Here is a 19,166-nt window from a genome sequence, read left to right as displayed (position 1 = left end):
ATAAAGACATTTCATCATTTTATTTTATTTTATTCTCACTATGGATAAATATAAAATAAATAAAGAACGATCCCTTGTGATTATGTCATGTGAATAATAATGCTGTTGTAAAAAGAAGCTTTGATAATTGAAACAAAAACTGAAAAAAAAAAATCAGGAATAAAATCGGCCATAAATACAAACATTTTTCTTGTGTTCATGTATCAATCTCAATACATTGTAAAAAATAAATAAATAAATAAAAATTTAAAAAAAAGTCCGTCCACTCCGCGCCGTTAGGTGGCGCTTTGTATCCCTCCGCCTCCTTTCGAGCAGCTCAGAAGAAAACATTGAGGAAAGGGAGCTGCTTCCTGCGGCTCACATGTACACAGCACCAAGCTAAATGATGGATTCTTCGAAGAGCAATGTTTCTACAAATATTGGCCCACAAGACACCAGTTCAGACGCCAACGACGAGGAAAAAAGCGACCTGTGTCCCGGTTTTAAGGACGCGGATGCTTTTGTGAAAGTAAGCGAGCAAACCCGGCTGAACGCAGAGTTTATGAGTTCAGGCTAACAGGCAGTGAAGCAACGTGGATGTGCTTGTTGGCTACAGGCTGTGTCACATTATAAGTTAGGTACAGGTAGAAGTCATGAACAGCTATCTGGTGACATATTTTTCTTTGTATTATAAGTCGTTGTCAAAGTAATGGTCGATATCACGAGAGTCGAGCCTTTTTGGAGCTGAGAAATATGTCTCTCGAGGAGTATGTTTTCAGGTAGCTTTTCATGCATAACTGCAAATAAATCTGCATATTCAACTTATCTATCGATTAATGGTTTTGTTAAAAAAAAATATTGACACGTTTCAAAGTGATGCTGTAAAATCGCACACTTGAGTAAATGGCTTTAATGTAAAAGCTGTTTAACTGAGCTAAGGGACTACTTTAGGTATCACAGTTGGGGGTTAGCTGGGGTGTGACTTAGATTAATATATATGTATATATATATATATATATATATATATATAAGGGGGGGATTCATAACCCTCCTCTCACCACACATAACGATATTTCACAGTTTCTGGCTGTGATGAATGGTGTGGTTTTTGAAACTTTTAAAAGAACATGTCTTTAAAACCCAGTTATGTGTTTTAAGGTTCAGATGGTATTAAAAGTAAATCAAAATGTGGCCACAAGTAAAATGTTCCTTCCCTACGCCAAAAGTCCTTATCCAGTTCTCACAAAATTATTTAAAGTGCCTTTCTCATTTTGCAACATGAGCTACCCTCTCATAAATCATGAACAGTCCCAAACATTGAAGCGTTTTAACTTAGAGTGATCAAAATGGAGAAAAGCAAGCAAAAACTAAAAGTTGAGAAGCTGTCACTAGAAAATAACATAGCAAAATAATTGTTTTTAATTATAATGGACACATTTTCTGTCAATACACAAGGTAAACACACACTGCATTCATGTAAGTTATAATATGTAACTGTCCTGTTTCACTGTAAAGGGATGACCTTGTGGTGTAAACCCTGATATTAGACATTAAACTAAAAAACAATATTAACATTACATATTTCCCTCTACCACATTTTTTATTTCACTATATCACATTATATTAGTTTTGACTAACAGTTAAGACTGTCTCTCCTCTGCAGTATGGTTTGGGCGCCGTGTTATCTGCCACCAAAGCATCCGCCGGCTTGCCTCAAAGTGGAGATGAATATGATTTCTATAGGAGCTTCCCCGGCTTCCAGGAGTTCTGTGAAAGTCAAGGTGATAAGCTTTTGCACTGGTAAGTTTATGCCTTGTTGCTGCTTCTTTTTTATGTTCGGCTTAGTCGCACATGTGCTCCGATTTCTACAAATATCAGCTCCTCCTCAAAGGTTTAGTTTGTAGGATTTAGTGGCATTTAGCGCTAAGGTTTGCAGAACTGAAACTTGTTCTGTGTGCCAAGCGTGTAGGAGAACTATAGTGGACTACTGTAGAACAACATGGTGGACACTGTGGCAGAGGACCTGCTCCATGCATAGGTATAAACGGCTCACTCTAAAGAAATGAATGATTGAACCTGATTCTTATTTTCAGGTGATTGTAAACTAGTGAAAACGAAGTTATGAATATTATATACAATTTCTGCCAATAGGTGCCCCTAAATCCTACTTACTGGACCTCTAAAGCCTGTCATGCAACTCACAAACTCCATTATACAGACACGCTTTGATCAGAGACAGTTGACCTCCAGCATATTGGCAGGTCAAAGTTCACCTTTGTTGAACTTAGGCATTTGAATTTACACAGATGGTTTTAATGTGTCTTGCCTTTGAACATGTTTGTGAAAATTTAAGCTAGTTGTGGCTTTTCACCCTAGTCTGTGCAATAGTCTACACACTGCAGCATCACTCTTCTAGCCCATTTACAGCCAGTGAATGCACCACTTAATATTTCCTGATTACCTTTGTCAGACCACTGACATCACATCCTGAATCAATGCAAGTTTGCTACGCTGAAAGCACGTCTGACTGAGCCTCAGACATGCAAACAGAAGAGTTGGTTGTGCTGCATAACCTGCCACTTGCAGTTTCTCAAAAGGTAAAATAAATTCTTTTCACTGTCTCCCTGTGGCAGCATGAGTCAGATAATGCATCACCACGGCTGCAGATCCCACACAAGAGACCGGAACAAGATCACCGAGCTGGAGGAGAGGTTTGACTTGGTTGTGGACTCAAATGACGTCATCCTCGAAAGAGTGGTATGACCTCCAGCTTTGGTGTTGTATACATTTCTTTTCATGAATAAGTTTTTGCAAACTAACCAAACTCATGCATCTGATTTCCAGGGGATTCTTCTTGATGAAGCTGACGGGGTGAACAGGAGCCAGCAGCCTGTCATGCCTGCAGGGTTTCAGCCTCCCAAGATTGTAGTTTCCAGCTGGAATCGCACGGTTGGCTAATTAACCTCTCAGCTCTTATACTGCAGATGCCAGTTTTTTGGGCTGTGTTCAAGCTTAGACATTATGTGCCAGTCATGGCATTTAAGCACTTAAAGCACAAGAGCGTTTTTTGGGGGGTTTTTTAACACTTGATGAATATTCACACCGGTACTTCAAACCTTCTAATAAACAATGCGTTTATTGATCAGGGTTCAGGCTTTGGCAGTCGCGCTGAGAAGTTCCGACTGCTCCACGCCAAAAATGTCGCGAGGCCTCAGCTGAAATTCAAGGAGAAAGTTGACAACAGCAACACACCATTCATTCCAAAGATCTTCATCAAGCCCAATGCAAAAAAGCCTCTTCCTTCGTGTAAGACACTTTTTCCCTCTCCTGTTCTTCCCATCTGTTGTGTTCGGACACACAAACATTTGTAACCTGCTTTCTCTCCAATCGTAGATTTCACAAACAAACAAATCCGTAAACAGAGACCTGAGGACCTGGATGTGCCAGCTGCTCTGGCTGACTTCATTCACCAGCAGAGAACTCAGGAACTCGTTGAAGACATGTAAGAGTTATCTCTCATATTAGCACGTTTGTTTGTTTTTTCCTGCTTCTCTTTCTCCATCTTATCTTGTGATTCTGATCCATGTAGGTTTGCACATCCATACCAATATGAGCTAGATCATCTGACAATACCAGAAAGCCTTCTTTCCAAGCCAGAACCGCAGGTAAGTTCAAGTGATCCCATAATATGATCCTCTCATTGTTGATTAGGCCTCTACTAAATCTGCCGTATGTGGATTATTTTTAGATGTACAAACCAGTCGCAGAGACCAAGTGCTCCTTCATTGATGCCCTGGATGATCTGGTGGCTCTGAATGAGAAGCTGTGCAAGTTGTCTGAATTTGCAGTGGACCTTGAGGTACGGGATCAGAAAAAGTTCTTGCAGTGTGTCTGTCCTTTAAAAAGGGGGGGTCCCAGGACGGACAGACGTGCAGTAGATGTCGTGTGTACAGAACAGATCAACATAATAATATTACAGTTATCCATATGACAAAATGATACAGAGATAGAAAAAGAAATGCACAGCAGTAGCAACACCAATAACAACACCAACTAAAACAATAATATTAGTATCAATAATAATGGTATTCTGTGATTGTATATATGTTATATGTATATATTATAATACACAGTATGTCGTGATAATAATCACATGTGTATAGCAATAGTAGAATTGTGACTAATATTAATAGCAGTAGTGGCAGGCATCAGGCAGGACCACAGCAGCAGTGCAACCACGACCCACGATCCAGGCACAGTCTCCATCTGTGGGAACCTGCACAACCTACACATCAAACAAGCTTACAGTACACACAGTGAGGCGCAATAACATCCTGCAGCATTCAGTGTCTGGCTCATCTGCTCCCACATCTGCTTTTCTGTCATTTGTTGTGATAGTTGCTCTCTGACATATACAGCTCGGGTTAGACAGTAGCTTAACCAGAGGCAGCAACAACACGTACATTTTTCTGAAAAGTCCAGAGATTTTAAACTACAAGCACTCGGAGCGGGCACACAAAAAAGCCTGAGTGCTCTGAAAAAGACACTAGGCACAGCATCTCTTCTAGGCAGCTGCACGAGGCTGCATATGCTCTCTCCTCATTGGGAACAACTGAAGATGCTGTGCCACGAATAATTTATCTAGTTTCATTTATTTTATTTCGTTTTGTCAAAATTAAGTCAAGCTCTTCTATGTGAATATTTCTGCTGTTGCAAATCTTAAAACCCACCACTGAACTGAATACTGTCTTTTTATTTTATAGGCTCCTTACAAATTGTAGATTAACCTAACTCACTTGTCTCTGCACGGGGCCACGTGTTTACTAACTTTAATTCCTATTTGAATTGTTTGGATGAGAAAAAAATGATTTGTCAACAAATTTGTCCTAAATTTGGTCAGAAAGTGTCTTGTAAAGGTCTTAAAAAGCATGAAGTTTAAGTGTCTGATACCTGTAGACACCCTTGGATGTACAGGGGTTGGGCACAGTTACCAGTACAATACCTTCAATACAATGTGATCCTATTAAACAACCGAGCAACATACAGGTAGTGTTTTTATTGAGACCCTATTCTCCGTTGCAGCACCACTCCTACAGGAGTTTCCTTGGCATCACTTGTCTGATGCAGATTTCCACCAGAGAGGAGGACTTCATCATCGACACCATAGAGCTCCGCAGCGAGTTGTACATCCTCAACGAGGCATTCACTGACCCGGCTATTGTCAAGGTAATGGAACCGCTCCACAACTTATTTGCTTCTGCATCCTTTTCTTTGACTTTAACTGTCTAAAAGGAAGATGAAATGACATGTTTGATTAGAATTGTCCTCAAAATGGGCAACAGCAAGCTCTGTGTGGCTTTTTTAAAAGTAAATTTTATTATTTTTTAACGTTGTTTTTAACCTCAGTTTTATCTCATAGTTTTTGCTGACGTTCCCATGTGCTCTCTGTTTTAAGTCTGTTTTAACAGTTTATTCAGCAACTTCATCATTAAAGTTTGTTGCTGTGGACAGTTATGACGGATATTTTTGGTGAATTCCCCTTTGAGTTTTGCTTTCAAATAAGTGTTTTAGATAATTAAAGTGAGGATATTTAAAGAGAACCTGCCTGGTGGTCTGATCACTTGTTCTGCTTGTCATATTTGTCTGCATCATAAAGCTCTGTCTAATTTGTCATCACATTCCCAAATCTCAGTAATTAAAATGGCCTTACACTAGTCTCAAGGGAATATTTTTTTAAGCAGATGAAATTGAAGACGGCTCAGCGTACCTTATGAACTGGCTGCATCTGAACTGTCTCGTCATCTCATATTTAAATGAGATAGCAGCTTGGATAGGAGACTCTCCACCAGCGTGGTAGTGTAAAGTTTATAAAGATTCAATCTTGAAAGTGTCGGAGCCTGAATTCCTTTGAGGTGTCTCAGAGCCACAAAGTTTTCAAACATGTTTGATAAAGTTGGCAGATGTCCTGCGGTGTGTGGGAGCCGCTGTGACTCACGCACCATAGGATACCTGTGAAAACGTGTGTTGTGTGGGCTTGAACCGCTGAGAGATCTGTGAAAAGAATCCAAACGAAGAAATGTTGCATGGTGTGTCCCTGATACTTTTGGTTCAATTTTTTTTCTCAAAATAAGTTGGTACCTCTCCAGACAGGTTTCAGCTGAAGGTCCTTTCTCTGCTGTTCTCAGGTATTTCACGGTGCTGACTCTGACATGGATTGGCTCCAGAGGGACTTCGGCTTGTATGTCGTCAATCTTTTTGACACGCACCAGGCCAGCCGGGCTCTGAACCTGGCCAGACATTCTCTAGATCACCTACTCAAACATTTCTGCAGTGTGGACTCAGACAAACGCTATCAGCTGGCTGACTGGAGAATTCGGTATGCAGATGACAGGACTAGTTGATACTTCTTCCTTTAATAATTATTGTTTATTTCCTATCAATCTCTTAACAGAAAAAAAATCCATCATGTATGTCATATAGTTTAGAATATTATTCGTACAACAAGATTATCAGGGCTCCCGTACATCCGTAAAAGTCACATTGAATTATATAATATAGAAATAACACCTTAATTGGTATTACAATGTCTTAAGTCAACCTTACAAAAATCTTAAAAATGCTAAGATATGGGAAATAGGATGATTTAAATCTTATTTTTCTGATGTTGCACTGTAAAATGTTAAAATAACTGGTAACTTTATCAAAAAAGCCAAATGCGTCTTGCATTGATGTCACCAAAAAGTTCTATGTTAGAATAAATAACTGGGCAAAGTTCTGCCTAAACCCAAGCAACTGATGGTGGTTCATGTTGTCTTTTTCCAGTTTTGTATATTTTAAAACTGGTCTTAAATGCAATTATGTTTGCCATTAAAACAACTTTAAAAGTCTTAACTCTTGCTTGCCTTTAGCTGTAGGAACACTGATTATTTTTGACTTGAGACAAACCATGTCTCATATCTTTGCCCTGCAGCCCTTTGCCAGATGAGATGGTCCAGTACGCGCAGGCAGACACCCACTACCTCCTTTACATCTACGACTGTGTGAGGGCGAAGCTGTTGGACTCCAACCACGGACAGCCTGGCCTGCTGCAGAGTGTGTGGAACAAGAGCAAAGACATTTCTCTGAAGGTGAGCTCCTCACTTCATACACCATTAGAGTGAAATTAACACTCAAAAATCAGCTCCTGTACTCCTGTTCCCCTATTCTGTATCCAGTAGTTTAGCACTTTTATTGCCGTCATATTTTAAAAATTTCCACACCGTAATTATCTGCATTTTCTGACATTTGTCACAAATTCCTTCCGTACAGAAATATGTGAAGCCTATATTCACAGAGGAGTCATATTTGGAGCAGCTGAGGAAGCAGAAAAGGTCTTTGAACACCCAGCAGCTCACTGCCTTCAGACTGCTGTTTGCCTGGAGGGACAAGCTGGCCAGGCAGGAAGATGAAAGCGCCGGGTAGGCTGTTTGGAAATGGATGGACTCGCTGTTCTGGAAATCTGCTAGAGCTGTTTTCCTATTTATAGTTTGTGCCCGGCCAGATTCTGCAGCCCACATTTAGAATCATTCATGATCTTTTGACATCTGTCTCAACGTGTTGTTGTTTGTATGTATAGATACGTCCTGCCCCCTCACATGATGATCAAGATATCTGAGGAGCTGCCAAAGTGAGTTAATAACATTTCCCATTTAAAGCACCCTAAAATCAAAAACACATATTTTTCCTCTTACCTGTAGTGCTATTTATCAATCTAGATTGCATTGGTGTTAGTTGCCGAGTATTAGAGATATTGACTGTAGAGATGTCTGCCTTATCTCCAACATAATGTCTCTAGATGGCACTCTGTCCTGTGGTCGAAGTGCTTAAAGTTTGAAAAATGGTAAATGGACTTGCACTAGTTTAGTGCTTTTAACCACATAAAACACTTTTTTTTTTTTAAAATCACCCATTCACACACACTGGTGGCTGATGTTACCATACAAGATGCCACCTGCTGCTTTCTAAACATACATACACATTCACAGCCATCGTGAATAATTTGGGATTCAGTGTCTTGCCCAAGGATACTTAGACACGCGGACTGGACGAGCAGAGGATCGACCGTCGACCTGGATGACCTGCTATACCTCCTGAGCCACCGCTGCCCTGAACTCATCATTGGTGGCTGTTTTAAAATTACACCCACCAACAGTATCACTGCGCAGAAGGAAGCGTGCATCTACTGACTACTAACTCACATAGCACCACTGAGCTGGCTAACGTTACAGCTCAGCCAAGGAGGACGCCATTGATGTTTATATCTTACGCTGTCACGAGCAGGAGCCTCGAGTCCATGTGTAGATGCATGCTTCCCTCCGCACTGATTCGGTTGTCTGATGTAGCTCAGTAGAAAGAAAATAGTTCCGACATCTACCTGCCCACAACGCAGAGTGCTGTTATTATGTTGAATAACCAACTCATTACTTCTTGGAAGAGACAGGCTGTTAAGTTTTTCAGATGTATTTTTTTGGGGGGGCTTTGATTACTACAAGGAGAGTGCCATTTAGTTCCATTATATTGGAGAGAAGGCAGACATCTCTATGGCCAATATCTCCAACACTCGTCAACTCTCACCAAAGCAGTCGACTGATAAATAGCACCACAGGCAAGAGGAAAACTGTGTATTTATTTTGGGGTGTAGTGTCCCTTCAAAACTGATTCATTCTCAGTGTTTGTTGTTTTCTCCCTTTAGTGCAGGAGAGTTTAGTGTTTTTATTCATAACCCCCAGCACAGTATTTTGTCTGTATCTCCTCAGAGAGCCTCAGGGCATCATTGCGTGCTGTAACCCTGTACCCCCGCTGGTGAGGCAGCAGGTCAATGAGCTGCATTTGTTAGTGCAGCAAGCCAGAGAAATGCCTCTCCTTAAGGTGAGAAACGATGAGTGGTGGCAGTGGGATTTTTTTTTTTTGCTGGTGTAGTGTCAGTGTTTGTGTTGTTGAGTCATTTGTCAAAAAAGGTCAATGAATAAATCAAACACGGTGGTTTTCTACACTTTACACAGGCTGAGGTAGCAGCTCAAAAGACGAAAGGACTCACACCCATAAGAAAGGTTGGTTAAAAATGAATTAAACCAGATGGAATTTTTTATTTTGCTATTAGTGTTTGTCAAAGAAACCGCGACTGAGATGAAATACGTGTCATCTTGTGTTATTTTTCAGCCAGAGGTCACATTGTTTGGCCCGCATGATACATCCAGGGTCTCTGAGAGTGATCTCCACCACTATTCTCCTAATGGTAAGCTGGATACTTGTACATGCTGTGGCATTTAGAGGAATATTTCAACTCCCATTGGATCATTGTATGTCAGTAACTCCCCCTGTGGTATGTTAAATCTGTGAAGAAAGCTTTGCTTTTTTTGCATGCCTACATGATGAATTAAATCTACAAAAAAAGGTGAGCATTCTTGATGAATCGAAGTCATAAAGGTATGGGTTCAACAACAGCAAAACTATATCAAAGCATCTGTTCACATATATGCAAACAATTTGTGCAATATAACCTAAGTGTTTTTTACTCGGTTGAATGCTCAGTACTTCCCAAACACATGCATATTTACTAAAACTGTAATATTTAAAACACTTCAGCATAAATCGCCTCATGCATGAAAGAGTAGTGCACCTGCACTGTTTAAGTGGATGCATATGTTTGGAAGTCACAGTCTACTACATGATAAATATTATGTTATTTATTTATTTGAATTTATTTCTTTTATTGGTTTTAACTCTGGTGGGTTCTTACTTTTACTGGTTCATTGGTTTATCTATTGTTGTTTGTTTTATATGTGTTTTATTGTCTGGGTCACATGTCTTTGTGTCTTTTGCAGGTTTATTCTTTATCGTAATTATTTTAGGAGGTTTTATTGTGAGTTTTAATGGAGTTGATTCACTTTTATGGTCAGTTGCTGGCTTTGTTTTGTGCCTGCAACTTTTACCTTGCACTTTAGACTTGGATGATACTGCACACATATTGTGAGGGTTTCCGAACAGTTAGGAGGACAGTAAGAAAATTTGCTGTTGTGAAATGTAGACCACTATGACTTCAGTTCACTAAGAATTAACGCCTTTTTGGATTCTTCGCTTCCATTGAGGCACGCCTGAAAAACACTTCCTCCTGAATTCAACCTAGCACAGGTTGTGTGACTGACATAACAATGATCATTTTGGGAGTAAAGTTTTACTTTAAAGGGATAGGCACGCCCCAACTCTGGAGAAGCAAACTGGGGTCTGACATGGAAGCTCAGCAATGTACTGCTGTGGATGGGGTCAGCAACAAAATATATTACAGCCACTTATAAAAGGTCCCACCAAAAAAAAACCCAAAAACACAGTGCTAACCCTAACCCCAACCCCTAACCCTATCAGTTTAAATGTAGACTATACTGAGAGTATTTTCACAGCTTAACCTTAATGTCAGACACTGATTTCTGATGGAAAAATGGAGCCGTTATATCTCTGTCTTTAAAGCCAGACTCAGGACTATTTTTAGGTGGCCAAACTACGTTTTGTTGCTGACTCCATCCACAGCAGTACATTGCTTAACTTCCGTGTTTGACTCCAGCCTGCTTCTCAGAACGGGGAGTGTGCAGACCGTCATTTACTGTATGTTACACACTGACTATAGATAAGTACCCCATATAACCCCACGTCAAAAAACCCAAACTATCACTTTAACATTTAACTCATTCAACCTCTATTATATTTATTTTCAGAACTGCCAGTCAAACAGGGGATTCTCTTTTCGGAGGATGAGTGCAAAACGGATGCTGATGCACAGAAAATAAGTGGCCTTTGGGCCCCAGCCAAAATCACTCAGTTTGAGGTAGATATCAACTTTAAGTTTACTATATTCAGCTTTTAATTTCTATGCAGCTGTGATACCTAATGTGAGAACGGTGTCCTTTTTGAAGGAGCTGGAAACACAGATTGACCAGGAGTCTCTCTCCGTGGCTCAAAATAAAGCCAGACGCATCATCGAGTCTTTTGAAAACCCTTTCAGAATGGTAAGCGATGACCGGTGATCAACCCTCAGTATTTTTTTATTTTAATTAACCAGACAAACACTGTTTAATTGTCTTTTTTATAATTTCAGTACTTGCCATCCAGTGATGTGCACATCAGCAAGAATGCCAAGTTTGACCCATCTTCAAAAATATTTGAGGTGAAAACTAGCTCAAGAATTTCCTCCACATCCAGCCTTATTCATCTTCAACCGAATTTTTAAATGTTTATCACCGTTTTATTTCACGTCTACAGATTAGTAAAAGATGGAAACTGCAGAGTATGGAACAGCAACAGAAGGAGTTGGAGGCCAAGAGGAAAGCCAAGGAAGAAGCAAAGGAACACATGAAGAAAGTGGCAGGTAATGGGCTCAAACTTTCTCTTAATTTTCACTGCTTTGAAACAACATTTCACATTGTATTTTAATGTTGATTTCCACAGAGGAAAGAAACAAGGCCAAGCAGAGCTACCAGGAGTCTCTCCAGAATGTTGCCACTGTTCGCCAGCAAGCGGCGGTGAGTCATTCACTCTCTCCATTTCCTCTAAGCTACTTCACATAGGCTTTGCACTCTGTCAGTTTGTCCCTGTTGGGAAGGTACACATCCTAAAAAAACACGAGTGTTATATTCACCCAGCCTGGCACAGCTTATTAAAGATATCGCTGTAATAGGCAGTTTAACCCTCTGCAATGCCCTCCATTTTCTGAAGACATGGCTGTTATTTCTGCGCATAAATATGGTGACTCACAAGCGAGTGAACCACTGCTGCCAGTCTGCAGCACCGGAATGTCAGTGGCCTTTTAATATTTATATCTGTCACATGATGTGCCTGGGGAAGAAGAACACACAGCGTGGGATTGCAGCATTAGAGATGCGTCCTCCGCTCGTCAAATGCTTTTCTTGCCTCCTGGGGAAAAACAATAGCTACTTTCTGCCCGAGAGCCCGCTTTCTGTTAGCTCCGTCTGTCTGGGGTATTGCTCGGCACCCACCCGTTTTGTTCCTTCTGCACGCTCTTGCCACCATATGGTGTTTCCGCTCTGTCTTAAATGCTCAGTTAAACCAGAGTCTCTGTACTTTGTCTTCTGTCCACGGTGCTGGAGAACAGATCGAACTGTCACCACCGTTTGACTCTCGCCTCTGACCCTGCTGGTGGCACCACCACTCCTCTGCCTGTCACTGTGTGATCTTCGAGCGACCAGTTGCCAGTGCACACAGTAATGGTGAACACCACAGCAGTCCATTGTGTGATGATGGCTTAAGTGAAAAGTTCGTTTTAAGCTGAAACAGCAGCTTCAGATAAGCGCGCTGGCACCGTCTGATGGCATGCGTTATAGTCAGAAGTGTTGGCAGCGGCACTTGAAAGTAACACTCGTCAACCTGCCAACTGCAGGCAAATATTGGCTCTGCTGGATAACTGTCAGTTTCAGCTGCCACTTTGGCAGTGAAGTTTTCTCGTCTAATTTCAGTTTGAAAGAAATCTTTCCAGCTTTCCAAAGCTTCGCCTGCACTGATACTATGATTGATATTATGAAGGGCGTGTGCTCTGATCGGACGCCAACGTCGCTGGTTTGCTCTTTTGCCTGCACCCTGTTCACCAACAGTTGCATCAAAAACTAATTAACTGTCAACCTAACCGGTCAAGGCAGATGGCCGCCCACATAGAGCCTGTTTCTGTTCGAGGTTTCTGCCTGTTTAAAGGAAGTTTTTTTTCTTGCTGTTGTCGCCAAGTGCTTTCTCGTGGGGGATTTGTTGGCTCTCTGTAAATTAAAGAATATGAGCTAGACCTGCCATGTATGAAGTGTCTTGAGAATACTTGTTGTGATTTTTCGCTATAATTTACATGACTCCACTGGTCAAATTAAACATGTTGGTAGAAACAACTGATGTCAATATAAATCATTGACATTCCCTAATCAAATGTATCAATAAGAATGACGAACAGGGATGTTTTGAGCACTGAATCGCAGTTTACAGCCTCGATCAGTGTTTCCCATACCTTCCTTAAATCATCTGCTGCCACAAGTAGATTTTTTAGCAAATTGCATATATATATATATATATATATATATATATATATATATATATATATATATATATATATATTAGTGCTGGGCATAGATTATTTTTTTTAATCTAGATTAATCTCACTGCAATCCTGTAGTTAATCTAGATTAATCTAGATTAAAATTATAGATTTGAATTTTGCCAAAGACATTCAAAATAATATCTATCTATCTAAATGATGAAAATGCATCACAAACTGCTTGAGAAAGCTGTTCTACTATAATATTTGGTAAAGAAAAATAATGTCCCATAAGATTTACTTTGGTGTTTAACTTTTTTTTATTTTGTCAAACACAGACATTTAGGAACACAGGTTCTGTCTCCATGTGGAAAAAGCTTTTTCCTGCTAACTGGAATGAACAGCAGAGGGCGCAGCCTCTGATAACATGACCCTAACTGAACTGTGGGCCTACATTAGAGGTCATGAAGAAGACCATTAACAGTCAGCAGCTTTGTGACACGGCTTGAGCCAATCACTCCAGTCACTCAGGCAGACCAGCTTCCGCCTTGTTCACGCCCCCTCCGCGTAATTCAACCAGGTATACATCCGCGCTTAAACAACAAAGTGAAATTGGTGCCTTGCTCACTGTATAGACCCTACTTAGTGAATAGTTTATCGCGTGATAATTTCCTTATCGCGCGATAAGAATCCGCGTTAACGCAGCACGTTAACGCCGTTAACAGCCCAGCACTAATATATATACACACACACACACACACATATACTGTATGTGTATATATATATATATATATATATACACACACACACACACATACTGTATGTGTGTGTGTGTGTATATATATATATATATATATATATATATATATATATATATATATATATATACACACACACACACACACATATACTGTATGTGTATATATATATATATATATATATATGCCATTATTCAGCGCACCTCTCGTATGGAGCGTACTGTTATCACAGACAGAGCAGCAGAAGACCAGGCGCAGTGAAAGTGAAACTTAACTGTTCATTGTGTTCATTGAGTTCGATTCCATTCTATTTATGATATAATATCTTGAAAAATGATGATATTCAATACCATTTTCAATACCACTTGGATTTATTGACATAGAGAGCGCACAGTCTAAGATTTCTATTGAAAGACAAATGTAACAAGGCTATAACACGATGATGACTTTTTTCTTGGTAAGTAGCAGATAACAGCAGAATAACTGTAGTAAACTTTAATAATAAGAGAAAGCCAGAAAGCGGAGCTAATACCAGTGTATCAATACTGCAGAAAATAAGCACTGATACTGTTTCAAATATTCAGAGCTGATTAGTATCAGTAAATTGATAGTTTTGACAACACCAGTTTGTAGTGTTGTAATGTGAAGCAGTTTTGAATTACCCTGCCCTCAGGAAAACTATGCTAGTTTGTGCAAACCAAGGGAAGCGGGTTCCTTGTTTAAACACTCAAAAATTAACTGTAGATTTTGGGATATTGACATGAAGCTACACCTTGGCCACATAACTACAACTGTAGAAGTCAACATTTTAATTTAAATTTCTTAAAGCTACATTATTGTCCATTGCAATAATGTAATGATGTTGCAGTGTTCTTTTTTACCCCAAGCAGCCACCTTGTTTTAACTAACTAAGATATTGCAGAGATTGAACGTCGGTGTCATCTTGGAGACCGACTGCACACCGTCAGTGGCAAAAGAGTGTTTCACTGATTTCTGCAGGTTAAAAAACTGAATGGTGTCTGTGTTTGTCTGGTGACACCACACAGTGATCTCTGATGGATTCCGATTTAACAACTAAATGCTGCAGAGCGTGAAGCAAGGTGAAAATTTCAACCTTTAGATGGAGGCAAAAGCTTGTTTTTCAACTTCAGGCTGTTTGGTCTCTAATAATGAGTCAGTATAATGTTGACATGAGTAGGTCAATGCAATATAATAACTTCAATCAGAGGCCTTTACGGTATAAGACTGTTGTGTGAGTTGCAAAGAAATATTTCTGCCAAGTATGCAGCAGAGGAAAACATAATGTGTTTGGCAAATTCTCTCTGTTATTTTCAGTCTCTTTATAATCCCATTTAAACTCTTAAAGATTTCCTTGATGTATTTTCTCTTACCCAGTGCTATGGTGCACCATAAATAAATAAGTCTCAGAATATCAAAATATTACAAATAATAATAGAGTGCTGTTTGATTACTTGTAACAAAAACAGAACTAGAACAGTCAAACAACGTTGTTCATTATCTCAATAGTTTAACAAGTTACATATTTACACTTTTAAGAATACATTTATTAAATGTTCATGTATTGTAGTCTCTTTTGCTTGCACAGCAGTTAGTAGCCTGAATTTGCTTGTGATCTCAGCACCTAAGCACTTCACATATTCAGCATTTAGCTGTTTCTTGCTCTGTCTTCACTTAAAGTGATCTTGAATTTGTACTGATCGTACTTGTTATTTGTCTAGATTGTTGCATCATGTGATTTATTTTTTTAATGACAAATGTGTTTAAACACCTGGCTGCAACCAGATTTCCCCTGGTGGGATATTAAAGTTTGACTTGACTGACCAATTTCATTAGGAATCTGCAAAAGGCGGCGGAGGACAGAAACGAGAGCGGGTCGCCAGTGAACCCGGAGAGTCAACTCCAAAACCGAGTAAGAAACTAATGAAATCTGCAGAGAAACCGGAGAAGACAGAAATGCCTCCCCAAGACAGCTTCAAGCCCTTCGACTACAGTCAGTCAGATCTCAAAGTCTTTGCCGGTATGCATCTGTGGTTTTATTCCATCGCATCGGACACCCCAATACTTACTTAAACTAAGTTACACTTTCTTATATATGAAAGAAAATAAAAATTCATCACACCTGTGTTCATTTTTCAGGTACCAAAACAAAAGACAACACACAGTTTGATCCAAACCGGCAAGCCCATGATTTTAAGAAGAAGGTATTTGTTTGATAATTAATTTGTTTATTCAACCATATGTATTTTACGAGTACTCGACAAATTTAAATCTTTTATCTGACAGAAAACTCCCAAGGGACAAAAATCCAATTTTGGGGATGGAAACCGAAGTATGTCGTACCTGGCTGGAAAATCCGATAGGTAAACTTGTACAATAAACAGTAATTTCTTTGCATGTGCAAATTCAAAAATCCCAATACATTAACCGTTCTGTCTTTTTCTTCTCTGCAGAGGATTCCGGCATAACTGGCCAAAAAGATAAAACTCTCTTTGATGCTATTTTCTGTCTTACTTTAAAACTTTGCTTTTCATCATGCAGAAACAATGTTCCCGTTTTTTTCTGTCTTGAAAGAGAAATTCAGTATTTCAATATTTAATGAATGTCAAAGTGCATTTTCTTCCATCTGTGTAACAGTTCACCTTGTAAATATGTGGAACCAAGTCCTCTTTATTAAAGATGATTTTAGAGGAAAAAAGTTTTTGCCTTTATTTAAAATAAAAAAAAACTTTAATTTTGATCAAGCAGTATCATAATCAGACCATTCTTCACCAATATCACCACTGATATTAACTATAAAATAGGGCTGACTCGAATGCTTTGAAGCTTCGATCATTGCCGTGGTAATCAACATCTGAATCAGTTGTGTTTTTTCACCACTAAAATGGGGGAAAAACTCAAAGAAGCTGGCAGTGGTGTCAGAAAAGAGTGGCAGACGGTTTTTCGCAGCTGGCAACTGTGGTGAAGCACTCGCTGTCTATCTAGTGATGAAACAGAAACAGTGCTCGCAATAGTCCATCTTTCCCTTTCTCTACTCCCTCTCTATTAACCTCTCACATGTATATAATGCAATGTTGCATCCTGCCGATTCTTCAAATATCCTTGAGTAATCACTCCTGAAGCTTTGAAGCCCCTTAAATGTTAATAGGGACAGCCCTATTTTAAAGTAGTGCAAGTGGATTGTCAGCAGGGAAACTCAAACTTAGCATATCCAAACTCTCAATGTCAACAAAAAAGTGTCTGACTGTTTCAAAAGGATACATATTTATCTTGTCTTTTAAAAAACATGTAATTGGTGGTGACTCTCGCCGACGTGTAAACTCTGGTGGATATTTGCTGTAAAGTGAAAATGTTCCTCCAAAGGATTAACATATGAAAACCATGACAGCGTGATCCGGTCTTTAATGCAAATGTAATTGGGAGGGTGACCCCATTACCAGAACTTTCATCATAGTGCCAAAAGTATGTGGACAAGTAAAGTATTAGCCATATGTGACTGCCAAATATCATATACCAAAACCATGGACATGTACTAAGTTATTGAACACATTAAGTCAAGTACTATCAAGTACTAGGTTCCTTTTTTTAGTTGAGTATGTAAATGTAATGCAGCTAAATACTTGCACTTCACTACTTTTCAGGGGGATATATTACACTGTTTACACCTCTTAATTCATCTAACAGCAGGTTTTATTGACTTTGCAGATTAAGGTTTTACAAAAAAAACACGATCGATTCATAAAATGTAAAACTTTTCCATATTCAACTATTCCTCAGCATAAAGAAGTTGAACACAATTACACATCCACCAGCTATAACACTGAAATGCTTAAGTGTTAAAGCATCAGTAATAATATTCCAGTATTATAATGGATATAATAATATATCTGTCTGAAAGGGCCCACTCTGCCCAATAATTTATTTTACTTGTACTTGCTGATTATACTTTTTCAGGTCAGTTAAGCTCTTAATCAAACACCAAACTGACAACCTTTTAGTTAACTTTATCCTCTGGATATAACCGCCATCATTAAAATAGTGACTTGACAGTTGCCCAAAACAAACAAACAAAGACGACTCACAACAAAGCTCATGTTTAGTTTTCTTGAGCCTTTGGTTTCATGTGATTTTCATCAGCAACTGGAGTTTTCAAAGTGGTCATTGAGTTGCAAATATTCTGTTTTTTTTCCTGAGCCTTAATGAAAATAATCCAAGTGAATTACCAGCTGTTGAGTAAACCAATCTGACTGTGTCAGTTTGACTCTGGCATTCTGGTTGTTGGCTTGCTCTGGTAACTGTGGGGACTCTATTTTAACCCGGCAATAGCAACAACTAGCGCAAGGTCATGTGCACGCTGACAGTGCTTCTAAGGCTCCTGCACCAATAATGATCATGATTTGCACGAGATTTGAAACACTTAATTTTACACCGGTGACTATATGAAGAGCGAATAGTCTTTGCTGTTACAGTCAACCGCAACTGAGATGTTATCTTCAGTAAAACACAAGTTGGTTTACCTTACCCTCAGGACAGAGGCCTCAGGGTATGGAATATACGCTCTCTGTTATTCAAAGTAAGTCTACACACAGGCCAGCCCTTTACACACAGACATACTTAAACAAACTTTTAACTTTTATTTTAGAACAAAACTGTAAATTAAGGTGCTAAAACCTTGTGCTAATACCACATTGTAAAAATACCCTGTTATGAGTAGAAATACTGCATTAAAGATGTTACTTAAGTAAAAGTAAATACAAGGAAAATGTGAAGGTAGAAGTACCCAATTCAGAAAAAGCATATATATATATATATATATATATATATATATATATATATATATATATATATATATATATATATATATATATATATTCAAAAAGAGAGAGAGAAAGGGACTTAAATATGTTTCAGTATAGTGGGTATTTTTTTTATTAACTATTCTATTCATATATACACAAACTCATTTTCTGTTTGATGTAAAGTTGCTGTGTTACATTTTGTTGACCATTACAGCACCATCAGCATTATGACTCATGCTTCATGTATGGCAGCCAGCTGAAAATATGTTTGAAAACCCAGCTAGCAGGGAACGTTTCCATAACACTGGCTAACCTTACCTTCAAGTTGCAATAATATTTAAAAAAAAACCCAAACATTTTGAACAAATGGTTAATGAACATTTTAAAGGTGTTTATATTTCAAATAATGTTTCTATATGGTTAAATGCTGACTAAGATGTCAAATTTTACCTGCTGGATGTTTGTGATGTTGAGAGGTACCAGATCACAGAATGTCCTTTTATAAAACATTCCCACAATGTTACATGAGAACAAAGGAAAAACATTTTAAAA

General features: G+C 38.9%; 1 protein-coding gene across 1 annotated transcript; it reads left to right on the top strand.

Annotated features, from left to right (window-relative positions):
- Positions 1-318: 318 nt before the first annotated feature.
- Positions 319-16,513, top strand: exosc10 (exosome component 10). The gene is made up of 25 exons (XM_042492591.2): positions 319-508; positions 1,643-1,779; positions 2,613-2,736; positions 2,824-2,928; positions 3,126-3,285; positions 3,373-3,481; positions 3,569-3,644; positions 3,728-3,838; positions 5,062-5,205; positions 6,165-6,355; positions 6,950-7,106; positions 7,288-7,436; positions 7,595-7,645; positions 8,775-8,886; positions 9,021-9,068; positions 9,178-9,253; positions 10,728-10,837; positions 10,926-11,018; positions 11,108-11,176; positions 11,272-11,377; positions 11,458-11,531; positions 15,652-15,835; positions 15,955-16,019; positions 16,102-16,178; positions 16,269-16,513. The coding sequence occupies exons 1-25, from the start codon at positions 383-385 to the stop codon at positions 16,297-16,299; spliced, it is 2,685 nt and encodes an 894-aa protein (XP_042348525.2). The 5' UTR covers positions 319-382; the 3' UTR covers positions 16,300-16,513.
- The last annotated feature ends 2,653 nt before the right edge of the window (positions 16,514-19,166 follow it).

The sequence above is a fragment of the Plectropomus leopardus genome, chromosome 9, assembly GCF_026936395.1.
Source record: "Plectropomus leopardus strain MGB_pleo_1.0 chromosome 9, ASM2693639v1, whole genome shotgun sequence".
Classification (NCBI taxonomy): domain Eukaryota; kingdom Metazoa; phylum Chordata; class Actinopteri; order Perciformes; family Serranidae; genus Plectropomus; species Plectropomus leopardus.
Note: the sequence above shows the minus strand (reverse complement) of the source record. Positions and strands in the feature narration are given on the sequence as shown.